The 13,477-nt window shown below is 48.3% G+C and overlaps 1 protein-coding gene across 1 annotated transcript in view; it reads right to left on the bottom strand.

Moving 5' to 3' along the window:
• The window catches only part of DNAAF9 (dynein axonemal assembly factor 9), a 117,280-nt gene that overhangs the window by 20,895 nt on the left and 82,908 nt on the right, over positions 1 to 13,477 (bottom strand). The window contains exons 22-27 of the mRNA XM_077280307.1: positions 12,232 to 12,378; positions 9,781 to 9,872; positions 6,103 to 6,204; positions 5,582 to 5,699; positions 1,604 to 1,692; positions 1,145 to 1,303 (exon numbers count right to left, since the gene is read on the bottom strand). Of these exons, the coding sequence (XP_077136422.1) occupies positions 1,145 to 1,303; positions 1,604 to 1,692; positions 5,582 to 5,699; positions 6,103 to 6,204; positions 9,781 to 9,872; positions 12,232 to 12,378 (707 nt within the window). The remainder of the gene's footprint in view (positions 1 to 1,144; positions 1,304 to 1,603; positions 1,693 to 5,581; positions 5,700 to 6,102; positions 6,205 to 9,780; positions 9,873 to 12,231; positions 12,379 to 13,477) is intronic.

The following is a 13,477-nucleotide window of genomic DNA, read 5'->3' as shown; positions in this document are numbered from 1 at the left end:
AGGCACATTGAGGAGTAGGTGGGAGATGCAGCAGGGAGGATGGTCTCTGAGGAGATGCCTATTAGTCTAAGTAGATGGAGAATCAACAGCAGCGAAAGAGAGAAGTTGTCAATCAGATAAGGTAGGAACAGGGCAGAGGGACACTGAGGACCTGTTGCTCAGGCTAGAGGAAAAAAGCTTCAGCAGCAGGAAGGTCGCTCAAGATCTGTCAATCAGGGTAGATGAAAGGAGGTTCAGCAGCAGCAGGGAGGGGGCAAATGGGGAGTTGTCAGTCAGGGTAGGTGGGCCCAGATTCAGCAGCAGGGAGGGGGGCAGCGGGAGCTGTCAGCCAGGGTAAGTGGGCACAGATTCAACAGCAGCAGGGAGGGGGGCAGCGGGAGCTGTCAGTCAGGGTAGGTGGGCACAAATTCAGCAGCAGCAGGGAGGGGGGCAGCAGGAGCTGTCAGTCAGGGTAGGTGGGCACAGATTCAGCAGCAGCAGGGAGGGGGGCAGCAGGAGCTGTCAGTCAGGGTAGGTGGGCAGAGATTCAGCAGCAGCAGGGAGGGGGGCAGCGGGAGCGTCAGCCCAAGTGCGGGTGAAGCAGATGCACATTACTTCGGGGGCCGGGAGGAGCAGGGAATCTACTGCAGCTAACCCTGATTTGTGCTGAAAAAGAGAATGGACAGCACCTCCGAAAATCATACACTGATCTAATGCCGCTAGGAAAATATATATATATATATATATATATATAACTGACCCTGAGGTTCTCAGTTTACCCTTCAGACTGTATGGAGCCCACTGCCACGTCACGGCAAACCTTGTAGTGGGTAACTCTGCTTTGTACTCGTCAGGACATGAAAGGGTTACTACCAACATTATTAGGTATCATCCATTAACAGATAAGAGGGCTTATGTTCAGATCAGTGGGGGTCCAGCAATAGGACCCTCTCATTCTGGAAAGTGCCATCACAATGGAGCGAAAATCACAAATTCTCGGCAGCCCTTTGTCTATGGATGTGCTGGAGAACGTCAGGATGTACCATGAGTGAGATGTCACTGCAGAGCTTATTAGTCTACGTGGTTCTGCACGCTGTGTCCTTTATACTGCAGCTCACACCGGCGCAGCAGGCAGCACAGAGATGATCACTCTCATCCTCCTCACCCCTCCAGAGCAGCAATCACTCTCATCTTCTTCCTGGAATAGACGGCCTGGCGGGCGCTGCGGTGATGCTGGGCTTCAAGGATGCTGGAGAGGAACCGCTGGAAATGTGCTTTGGTGAACTCGTCCGTGCCGTCTGTGGGCTGCCGGTACACCATCCACCTGGAGGGGAGGAAACAGTCAGCAGGATCTAGGACTCAGGCTGGGGGCGAACGTAAGTGACAGACAAAACATGGAAGCAGCATAGCCCAATAAGTGACGTATGACACAGCAAGGAGGTGCGCAGAGCAGGCTTCACGGACACCCAGAGCTGCACTCAGAATTCAGCCTGGTCCAGAGTACAGCCGATGACAGAAGAACAGTAGCAGCCTGAAGAATTGTGAGCGCAGCTCAGGAGGTGACTGACTGGTGGAGTATAACGCACGACGGTAAGTTATGGGTTGCTGCGGTGTGAGGACTTACCTGCCATACTCCTTTTGGAAGGACACCAGAAAATCGCACAGCTCATTGCAATGACTTCCCGGAAGCCCAGAAATGATGTTTATAGCCACCTACAAGACCAAACAGTAATGTTATCACAGCAATATACCGGAAGGCTCGATTATTGGCAAAATCCTAGCAGACGGTCACATGGAAGATGGTGCTGATGTCACAGATGAGACCCTCCACGATCAGCAGCTGCTCCCCAAGATCCACAGACAATGTGCTGTGTGACTACGATGGGAACGTGCGTATTTATTACTTTTTTTTTCTTTTTTTTTTACATCATTAACAGGTTAAAACACACGTGACTAGCAGCCGTCTCCATGACGGTCACTCAGGATTCCACTTAATATCCCTTTTATTTACCACTATACAGTGGGGGAAAAAAGTATTTAGTCAGCCACCAATTGTACAAGTTCTCCCACTGATAAAGATGAGAGCGGCCTGTAACTGACATCATAGGTAGACCACAACTAGGAGAGTCACAATGAGAAAACAAATCCAGAAAATCACCGCGTCTGATTTGGCAAGATTTATTTTGCAAATTATGGTGGGAAATAAGTATTTGGTAACCTAAAAACATGCAGGATTTCTGGCTCTCACAGACCTGTAACTTCTTCTTTAAGAGTCTCCTCTTTCCTCCACTCATTACCTGTAGTAATGGCACCTGTTTGAACTTGTTATCAGTATAAAAGACACCTGTCCACAACCTCAAACAGTCTGACTCCAAACTCCACTATGGTGAAGACCAAAGAGCTGTCGAAGGACACCAGAAACAACATTGTAGCCCTGCACCAGGCTGGGAACACTGAATCTGCAATAGCCAACCAGCTTGGTGTGATGAAATCAACAGTGGGAGCAATAATAAGAAAATGGAAGACATTCAAGACCACGGATAATCTCCCTCGATCTGGGGTTCCACGCAAGATCTCGCCCCGTGGGGTCAAAATGATCACAAGAACGGTGGGCAAAAATCCCAGAACCACATGGGGGGACCTAGTTTATGACCTGCATAAAGCTGGGACATCTGTAACAAAGGCGACCATCAGTAACACACTACGCCACCAGGGACTCAGATCCTGCAGTGCCAGACCTGTCCCCCTGCTTAAGCCAGTACATGTCCGGGCCCATCTGAAGTTTGCTAGAGAGCATTTGGATTATCCAGAAGAGTATTGGGAGAATGTCATATGGTCTGATGAAACCAAAGTAGAACTGTTTGGTAGAAACAAAACTCATCGTGTTTGGAGGAGACAGAATGCCGAGTTGCATCCAAAGAACACCATACCTACCGTTAAGCATGGGGGTGGCAAAATCATGCATTGGGGCTGTTTCTCTGCAAAGGGACCAGGATGACTGATCAGTGTACATGAAATAATGAATGGGGCCATGCATCATGAGATTTTGATTGCAAACCTCCTTCCATAAGCAAGGGCATTGAAGATGAAACGTGGATGGGTCTTTCAGCACGATAGTGATCCCCCAAGCACACCGCCAGGGCAACGAAGGAGTGGCTTCGTAAGAAGCATATGAAGGTCCTGGAGTGGCCTAGCCAGTCTCCAGATCTCAACCCCATAGAAAACCTTTGGAGGGAGATGACAGGCCCAAAACTTCACTGCTCTAGAGGAGATCTGCATGGAAGAATGGGCCAACATACCACCAACAGTGTGTGGCAACCTTGTGAAGACTTACAGAAAACGTTTGACCTCTGTCATTGCCAACAAAGGATATATAACAAAATATTGAGATGAACTTTTGTTAATAACCAAATACCGTATATACTCGAGTATAAGCCGACCCGAGTATAAGCCGACCCCCCTAATTTTGCCACAAAAAACTGGGAAAACTTATTGACTCGAGTATAAGCCTAGGGTGCAAAATGCAGCAGGTACTGGTGAATTTCAAAATTAAAAATAGATACTCCATACCGTTCATTATGGCCCCATAGATGCTCCACATAAAGCTGTGCCATATATACAATGCTCTGCACCGTTGCCCCATAGATACTCCACATAAAGCTGTGCCATATATACAATGCTCTGCACCGTTGCCCCATAGCTGTGCCATATATATAGTGCTCTGCACCGTTGCCCCATAGCTGTGCCATATATATAGTGCTCTGCACCGTTGCCCCATAGCTGTGCCATATAGTTCTCTGCACCGTTGCCCCATAGCTGTGCCATATAGTGCTCTGCACCGTTGCCCCATAGCTGTGCCATATAGTGCTCTGCACCGTTGCCCCATAGCTGTGCCATATAGTGCTCTGCACCGTTGCCCCATAGCTGTGCCATATAGTGCTCTGCACCGTTGCCCCATAGATAGCTGTGCCATATAGTGCTCTGCACCGTTGCCCCATAGCTGTGCCATATAGTGCTCTGCACCATCCATTATTGCCCCATAGCTGTGCTGCTGCTGCAATAAAATAATAAAACACATACTCACCTGTCTTGCTTGCAGCTCCTCGGCGTCTCTCCGCACTGACTGATCAGGCAGAGGGCGGCGCGCACACTATATGCGTCATCGCGCCCTCTGACCAGCACAGTCAGTGCGGAGAGACGCCGGGAAGATGGCGCGACGCCCGGCGTGTGGAACGAGGACAGGTGAATATGCGATACTTACCTGCTCCCAGCGTCCCGCTCCTTCCCCCGGACAGCTGGTCTTCGGTGCCGCAGCCTCTTCCTCTATCAGCGGTCACCGGCACCGCTGATTAGAGAAATGAATTATGCGGCTCCGCCCCTATGGGGGGTGGAGCAGCCTATTAATTTCTCTAATGAGCGGTCCCACGTGACCGCTGAACAGGGGAAGAGGCTGCTGCACCGAAGACAGTGGGACGGGCAGGGGGAGCGCCAGGAACGCCGGAACTAGGTGAGTATGCCTCAGCGCCCTCACCCGCCGACCCCACCACCGATCATGACTCGAGTATAAGCCGAGAGGGGCACTTTCAGCCCAAAAATTTGGGCTGAAAATCTCGGCTTATACTCGAGTATATACGGTACTTATTTTCCACCATAATTTGCAAAATAAATCTTTCCAAATCAGACAAGGTGATTTTCTGGATTTGTTTTCTCATTGTGACTCTCATAGTTGTGGTGGTCTATCTATGATGTCAGTTACAGTCCTCTCTCATCTTTTTAAGTGGGAGAACTTGCACAATTGGTGGCTGGCTAAATACTTTTTTTCCCCACTGTAACTGTGAGGGTGATCTCTTAAAGTGAGATCTATATGATTGCTTGTACCTGACCAAACATCTCATTTTCAGGGGAAAAACAGCCGTGACTAGTGGCTGTCCCCATCACTGTCACTCAGGATCCTATTTTTTACCACTATAACAATCTCATTTACAGGGGTAAACACCAGTGACTAGTGGCCGTCCCCATCACGGTCACTCAGGATCCTATTTTTTACCACTATAACAATCTCATTTACAGGGGTAAACACCAGTGACTAGTGGCCGTCCCCATCACGGTCACTCGGGATCCCATTTTTTACCACTATAACAATCTCATTTACAGGGGTAAACACCCGTGACTAGTGGCCGTCCCCATCACGGTCACTCGGGATGCTATTTTTTACCACTATAACAATCTCATTTACAGGGGTAAACACCCGTGACTAGTGGCCGTCCCCATGACAGTTACTTGGCATCCCACTTATTATCCTTTTTTACCACTATATCAATAACCTCATTTACAGGGGAAAAAACCCGTGACGGTCACTCGGGATCCCATTCATTCAGGCAACCGTAGCTTTTATGACACAGATCAACAAAGAACAAATGGGAAAACACCGTTCCTGCCAGACCCCCGGGTGCACAATCTCCTATGAAGCCCACTACTAAACAACATTCTGGAATAAGGCTCATTAATGACTGCAGCGAGAAGGCCACATTAATGGGTTCTGAATAGTTCCCCTTTAGCAAAAGAGTATTTCATGACGTCCATGAGGTGGAGCGGTCGTCACCTTGTCGCTTTGAGCTTGGCTCCCGGCTATGGGGTCCGCGTGTTGAAGCAGTGCTGGCAGATGTGTTCTCGGGAGCGGCTCTCGTCCCACGCTGCTGACAGCCAGATGCTGCAAGAAGCTGAGGAAAAATGAGCAGAGAAAAGTCATATGGAAATCATACAGGATCTAGCACGTGGCTTCACCCAGGAAACACAACCTAAAAGGACGTGTAATCCCCCGCATAGTAGTGGGGTTTACGGACCCATCGTTGGCCTCCTGGTGTGAGGTCACTAGCCTCTAAATACTGGTGAGACCGAAGAGTTTAGGTCTGGAGACCCCCGGGCAGTTTGGAAACCATGGTGGTCCGCACACAGATCACGAAATTGATATAAGTAACTAACAGTATATAAACATAACCCATAGAAATCTGCCAGACTTCAGTGTTAATGAGAATACTGGCAGAAACAAAAGTGCAAATCCACATATATGGCCTGTGCTGCTATTCACTGACAGCAAACAGTCAGAAAATACTGATCACTCACCTCTCCAGTCCCGGGAGGACGGCGGGAAGCATCTTTCGGTGGCTCCATCTTTCAGGGCCTGAGTAGGATAAGGTCTCGTACAGAGTCTGCATGTTCAAGTAACTGGGAAAGAAAAGGAAAATGGATAAATACACCCGAAACCGTCATCTGGATAACTATCAATGGCCGCCAGTAGTAATATCTGCACAATCTCTGTGCTGTCAGTCAGGAGCCGCCGCTCCAGACTCAGCGACAGCCTGTCAGCAGGGCATCAGTGCCACCTACTGGACACATCTAGGATGACAAAAACAAGTCCCGATTTACAAGTCAATAGACTATAACCTGGAAACATGCCGAGAATATAAGAATTGCACATATTTGCTTCCATTTAAGTTAAAATATTCTGCCTGCAGCCATTACTTAGGAAAGGCTACTGCAAAGAATTTACACAAGTGCAACGAAAACCCATGGGGGCAAGTACCATAAAATCCACATAGACTGAGCTCCCACTAGTGGTGGCTGTATAAATCTGTATGTAGTGAGCTCCCTCTAGTGGTGACTGTATAAATCTGTATGTAGTGAGCTCCCCCTAGTAGTAACTATATAAATCTGTGTGTAGTGAGCTCCCCGTAGAGGTAACATAGTAACATAGTTATTAAGGTTGAAGGAAGACTGTAAGTCCATCTAGTTCATCCCATAGCCTAACCTAACATGCCCTAACATGTTGATCCAGAGGAAGGCAAAAAAAAACATGTGGCAAAGAGTAAGCTCCACACTGGGGAAAAAAATTCCTTCCCGACTCCACATACGGCAATCAGACTAGTTCCCTGGATCAACGCCCTATCAAGGAATCTAGTGTATATACCCTGTAATATTATACTTCTCCAGAAAGGTATCCAGTCCCCTCTTAAATGTAAGTAATGAGTCACTCATTACAACATCATACGGCAGAGAGTTCCATAGTCTCACTGCTCTTACAGTAAAGAATCCGCGTCTGTTATTATGCTTAAACCTTTTTTCCTCCAGACGTAGAGGATGCCCCCTTGTCCCTGTCTCAGGTCTATGATTAAAAAGATCATCAGAAAGGTCTTTGTACTGTCCCCTCATATATTTATACATTAAAATAAGATCACCCCTTAGTCTTCGTTTTTCCAAACTAAATAGCCCCAAGTGTAATAACCTATCTTGGTATTGCAGACCCCCCAGTCCCCTAATAACCTTGGTCGCTCTTCTCTGCACCCGCTCCAGTTCAGCTATGTCTTTCTTATACACCGGAGACCAGAACTGTGCACAGTATTCTAAGTGTGGTCGCACTAGTGACTTGTATAGAGGTAAAATTATGTTCTCCTCATGAGCATCTATGCCTCTTTTAATACATCCCATTATTTTATTTGCCTTTGTAGCAGCTGCCTGACACTGGCCACTGAATATGAGTTTGTCATCCACCCATACACCCAGGTCTTTTTCATTGACGGTTTTGCCCAGAGTTTTAGAATTAAGCACATAGTTATACATCTTATTACTTCTACCCAAGTGCATGACCTTACATTTATCCCCATTAAAGCTCATTTGCCATTTATCAGCCCAAGCTTCTAGTTTACATAAATCATCCTGTAATATAAAATTGTCCTCCCCTGTATTGATTACCCTGCAGAGTTTAGTGTCATCTGCAAATATTGAAATTCTACTCTGAATGCCCCCTACAAGGTCATTAATAAATATGTTAAAAAGAAGAGGGCCCAATACTGACCCCTGCGGTACCCCACTGCTAACCGTGACCCAGTCCGAATGTGCTCCATTAATAACCACCCTTTGTTCCCTATCCCTGAGCCAGCTCTTAAACCACTTACACATATTTTCCCCTATCCCCATTATTCTCATTTTATGTATCAAAAGCTTTTGAAAAGTCCATATACACTACGTCCACTTTGTTCCCTTGGTCCAGTTCGGAACTTACCTCTTCATAGAAATTGATCAAATTAGTCTGACATGAACGGTCCCTAGTAAACCCGTGCTGATACTGGGTCATGAGGTTATTCCTCTTCAGATACTCCAGTATAGCATCCCTTAGAATGCCTCCAGGATATTACCCACAGTAGAGGTTAAGCTGTATAATATAAGGTGGCTGTATAATCTGTATGTAGTGAGCTCCCTCTAGTGGTGGCTGTATGATCTGTATGTAGTGAGCTCCTTCTAGTGGTGGCTGTATAATCTGTATGTAGTGAGCTCCCTCTAGTGGTGGCTGTATAATCTGTATGTAGTGAGCTCCCTCTAGTGGTGGCTGTATAATCTGTATGTAGTGAGCTCCCCCTAGTGGTGGCTGTATAATCTGTATGTAGTGAGCTCCCCCTAGTGGTGGCTGTATAATCTGTATGTAATGAACTCCCCCTCTATTTATCAGGCACACTATGGTGGTATGTAGTATCATGGGTTTCAGGACGTACGGACATTATGTCACCTGACCAGTAAAAACCGCCTGTGTGTGCAGTGATGCCCTGCATATTAAAGGGTTTTTCCGAGTCTAAAATAAATTTAATGCTTTGTGCAAAAAGAAAAAAAAAAAGAGCATGAACCGCACATCCCAAAATCATACGTTGATCTAAAGCCGCTAGGCAAAAATTTAAATACTGAACATGAGGTTTTCAGTTTAACATTCTGATCAGACTGTATGAAGCCCACTGCCCCTTCACGGCAAACCTCGTAGTGGGTCCTAACGCCCTAACGGAGCGGAGCCGTGCGGCGACCACCGCCGCAGCGGCCATGCACCAGCAGGGCACACGGCCTGTTGTCCCACAGCACCCATGCTGCGAGACTGAGCCCCCATGACTCCAGACCGCGCCGCCCCACCAGCACAAAGCCACAGCAACAATGGCCGCCACACAGCACCAGCACCAAAATGAAGGGAGCATTTAAACTCACCTTCCTCCAGCTCTTCAGTGAGAGCCAAAATGGGCTAGACCCCTTACTTTGCAGTCTCCTGCTAATTAAAATCACCTGAGCCAAATGTCTCTTTTTTTGGACCAGCACTCCTCCCATTTGGCTCAGGTGATTTTAATTAGCAGGAGACTGCAAAGTAAGGGGTCTAGCCCATTTTGGCTCTCACTGAAGAGCTGGAGGAAGGTGAGTTTAAATGCTCCCTTCATTTTGGTGCTGGTGCTGTGTGGCGGCCATTGTTGCTGTGGCTTTGTGCTGGTGGGGCGGCGCGGTCTGGAGTCATGGGGGCTCAGTCTCGCAGCACGGGTACTGTGGGGCACCAGGCCATGTGCCCTGCTGGTGCATTGCCACTGTGGCGGTGGTCGCCGCACGGCTCCGCTCCGTTAGGGCGTTAGGACCCACTACGAGGTTTGCCGTGAAGGGGCAGTGGGCTTCATACAGTCTGATCAGAATGTTAAACTGAAAACCTCATGTTCAGTATTTAAATTTTTGCCTAGCGGCTTTAGATCAACTTATGATTTTGGGATGTGCGGTTCATGCTCTTTTTTTTTCTTTTTGCATAAAATAAATTTAATATTGTATCTAACTGCAAAATGTGCAAAGCACACACTTGTGTTCATGTGAGCGACCACTCACTCTGGAAATATAGAAGAATTCTGATAGTGAGCACATTGGACATTGTCACGATCCGGCAATCTGCAGTCATAAAAAGCGACTGCAGAACTTTCTCTTGATCCCAGATAACCTCTTAGAATTTGGACCTACATTTTCTTCTGTTCCTCGGAGAGCTGGTGTTCCTGGATGAGCTGTAGGGTCACTCCACAACTCTCCTTCTGCCGCTGCCATGTGTTCAGCACCTAAAGTAGATGATAGAAGTCATTGCTATAGAACAGGCCTCTTTTATATCATCATTTGCAAAACGGCTCAGTCCTCTCCCAGCTCAGGAGCCAGACTACAATGTTAATCTGCATGTTAGATCAGATAGTGAAGGCCACCTAGTTGTGGCTGCATGCAGTGAGCTGCCCATAGTAATGGAAATATAAATCAGTATGCAGTGAGCTTCACCTAGTGGAGACTGTATAATCTGTATGTAGTGAGCTCCCCCTAGTGGTGGCTGTATAATCTGTATGTAGTGAGCTCCCACTATTGGTGGCTGTATGATCTGTATGTAGTGAGCTCCCCCTAGTGGTGACTGTATAATCTGTATGTAGTGAGCTCCCTCTAGTGGTGGCTGTATAATCTGTATGTAGTGAGCTCCCTCTAGTGGTGACTGTATAATCTGTATGTAGTGAGCTTCGCCTAGTTGTGGCTGTATAATCTGTATGTAGTGAGCTCCCCCTAGTGGTGGCTGTGTAATCTGTATGTAGTGAGCTCTCCCTAGTGGTGACTGTATAATCTGTATGTAGTGAGCTCCCCCTAGTGGTGACTGTATCATCTGTATGTAGTGAGCTCCCCCTAGTGGTGGCTGTATGATCTGTATGTAGTGAGCTCCTCCTAGTGGTGGCTGTATAATCTGTATGTAGTGAGCTCCACCTAGTGGTGGCTGTATAATCTGTATGTAGTGAACTCCTCCTAATGGTGGCTGTATAATCTGTATGTAGTGAGCTCCTCCTAGTGGTGGCTGTATAATCTGTATGTAGTGAGTTCCCACTAATCGTGGCTGTATAATCTGTATGTAGTGTACTTCCCCTCATGGTGACTGTATAATCTGTATGTAGTGAGTTCCCACTAATGGTGGCTGTATAATCTGTATGTAGTGTACTTCCCCTCATGGTGGCTGTATAATCTGTATGTGGTGAGCTCCCTCTAGTGGTGACTGTATAATCTGTATATAGTGATCTCCTCCTAGTGGTGACTGTATGATCTGTATGTAGTGAGCAGCACCTAGTGGTGGCTGTATAATCTGTATGTAGTGAGCTCCCTCTAGTGGTGGCTGTATAATCTGTATGTAGTGAGCTCCCCCTAGTGGTGGCTGTAAGATCTGTATGTAGTGAGCTCCCTCTAGTGGTGGCTGTATAATCTGTATGTAGTGAGCTCCTTCTAGTGGTGGCTGTATAATCTGTATGTAGTGTACTTCCCCTCATGGTGGCTGTATAATCTGTATATAGTGATCTCCTCCTAGTGGTGACTGTATAATCTGTATGCAGTGAGCTCCACCTAGTGGTGGCTGTATAATCTGTATGTAGTGAGCTCCACCTAGTAGTGACTGTATAATCTGTATGTAGTGAGCTCCTCCTAGTGGTGGCTGTATAATCTGTATGTAGTGAGCTCCCCTTAGTGGTGGCTGCATAATCTGTATGTAGTGAGCTCCCTCTATTGGTGACTATATAATCTGTATGTAGTGAGCTCCCCCTAGTAGTGACTGTATAATCTGTATGTAGTGACCTCCCCCTAGTGGTGGCTGTATAATCTGTATGTAGTGAGCTCCCCTTAGTGGTGGCTGCATAATCTGTATGTAGTGAGCTCCCTCTATTGGTGACTATATAATCTGTATGTAGTGAGCTCCCCCTAGTAGTGACTGTATAATCTGTATGTAGTGAGCTCCCCCTAGTGGTGGCTGTATAATCTGTATGTAGTGAGCTCCCTCTATTGGTGACTATATAATCTGTATGTAGTGAGCTCCCCCTAGTAGTGACTGTATAATCTGTATGTAGTGAGCTCCCCCTAGTGGTGGCTGTATAATCTGTATGTAGTGAGCTCCCCCTAGTGGTGGCTGTATAATCTGTATGTAGTGAGCTCCCCCTAGTGGTGACTGTATAAATCTGTATGTAGTGAGCTCCCCCTAGTGATGGCTGTATAAATCTGTATGTAGTGAGCTCTTTCTAGTGGTGGCCATATCTCAATATGTTATTTGCCTTCATGTTGAGTTCACCAAATGCAGTCTGCAGTGTAAAGCATGGATGATTTAATTAATATGCCAGCGTCCTGTTTATTTAGAGGGAAAGATTTATGAGAACAGGTACAAAAAATATAAAAATGCTGTTAATAGAAGAAAATGATAATGTCACAAATGATTTATCAGCTCCCGAGGCCATATGCTGGACCCCAGCGAGCAGGTGTGACATAGGATCTACAGCAGCTTGCAGGCAGCAGAGTACTGCACCGCCCCATACACCACCACCCTTACACCGCCCCCTGTACACCGCCCCCTGTACACCGCCCCCCGTATACCGCCCCCCGTATACCACCATCAGTATACCGCCGCCCATACATCACCTGTGAGTAGAAGCTTCGGAAGCTTTTAGACTTGGGGAAAAGTGCGAATGCGATGAAGTTTCCAGGAGTGAGGAGCGGCAGAGGCAGGTGGGGGAGCAGGGAGCTCTTATACTCCAGGAGGAGGATGGCGGCGGCACTGCTGGAGTCCTGCAGGAGGAGGAGAGACATGAGTCATCAGGAGGCTCGTAGCGGAAAGTCACTGTGACTACAGGCTGTGCCGGCCCAGGGGCTCAATAAGAAAACTGAAACAATGAATGATAATATTCCAACTTCTCTTTATTTTATCACTTATTCCACTAAATCCATTGAGCTCCCATCCGCAGAGTGCAGGCCGCCACACACATCAGACTGCAGCCGCCAAACAACATGACAGTGAGAGACAGAGGATGTCGGGGAGAGAAGAATCCGAGACTGTTGGTTTCCACTGTCCAAGCACTGTGTGCTCTGGGAGATAAGCTGATACCAGAAAAGATAAAGGAGGTGGCCAGAGGGGTCCGCTGGAGGAGGTGGCCAGAGGGGTCCGCTGGAGGAGGTGGCCAGAGGGTCCGCTGGAGAAGGAGGTGGCCAGAGGGGTCCGCTGGAGAAGGAGGTGGCCAGAGGGGTCCGCTGGAGAAGGAGGTGGCCAGAGGGGTCTGCCAGAGAAAGGGATGGCCAGAGGGGTCCGCCGGAGAAAGGGATGGCCAGAGGGGTCCGCCGGAGAAAGGGGTTGCCAGAAGGGTCCTCCGGAGAAAGAGGTGCCCAGAGGGGTCCGCCGGAGAAAGAGGTGGCCAGATGGGTCCGCAGGAGAAATGGGTGGGCCAGAGGGGTCCGCCGGAGAAAGGGGTGGCCAGAGGGGTCCGCCGGAGAAAGGGGTGGCCAGAGGGGTCCGCCGGAGAAAGGGGTGGCCAGATGGGTCCGCCGGAGAAAGGGGTGGCCAGAGGGGTCCGCCGGAGAAAGGGGTGGCCAGATGAGTCCGCCGGAGAAAGGGGTGGCCAGAGGGGTCCATCGGAGAAAGGGGTGGCCAGACGGGTCCGCCGGAGAAAGGGGTGGCTAGAGGGGTCCGCCGGAGAAAGGGGTGGTGTCACGGATCCCTTCTCCGTGGTATCACTAGTTCGTCACGTGCCCGTTCTCAGCATGTGACTTGGGTTGTGCCTGCAAGGGTTAATCTATCTCCCCACTCTCAGTCCAGCATTCAACCTCTGTCCTATGCTGTAGTGGGAGCATAAATCACACACCCGCTCATACATGCTGCTGCTACCACTCACCG

This window comes from Ranitomeya variabilis, chromosome 1 (assembly GCF_051348905.1).
Source record: "Ranitomeya variabilis isolate aRanVar5 chromosome 1, aRanVar5.hap1, whole genome shotgun sequence".
Lineage (NCBI taxonomy): Eukaryota > Metazoa > Chordata > Amphibia > Anura > Dendrobatidae > Ranitomeya > Ranitomeya variabilis.
The sequence above is the reverse complement of the archived record's forward strand: the minus strand, read 5'-3'. Positions and strand labels throughout refer to the sequence as shown.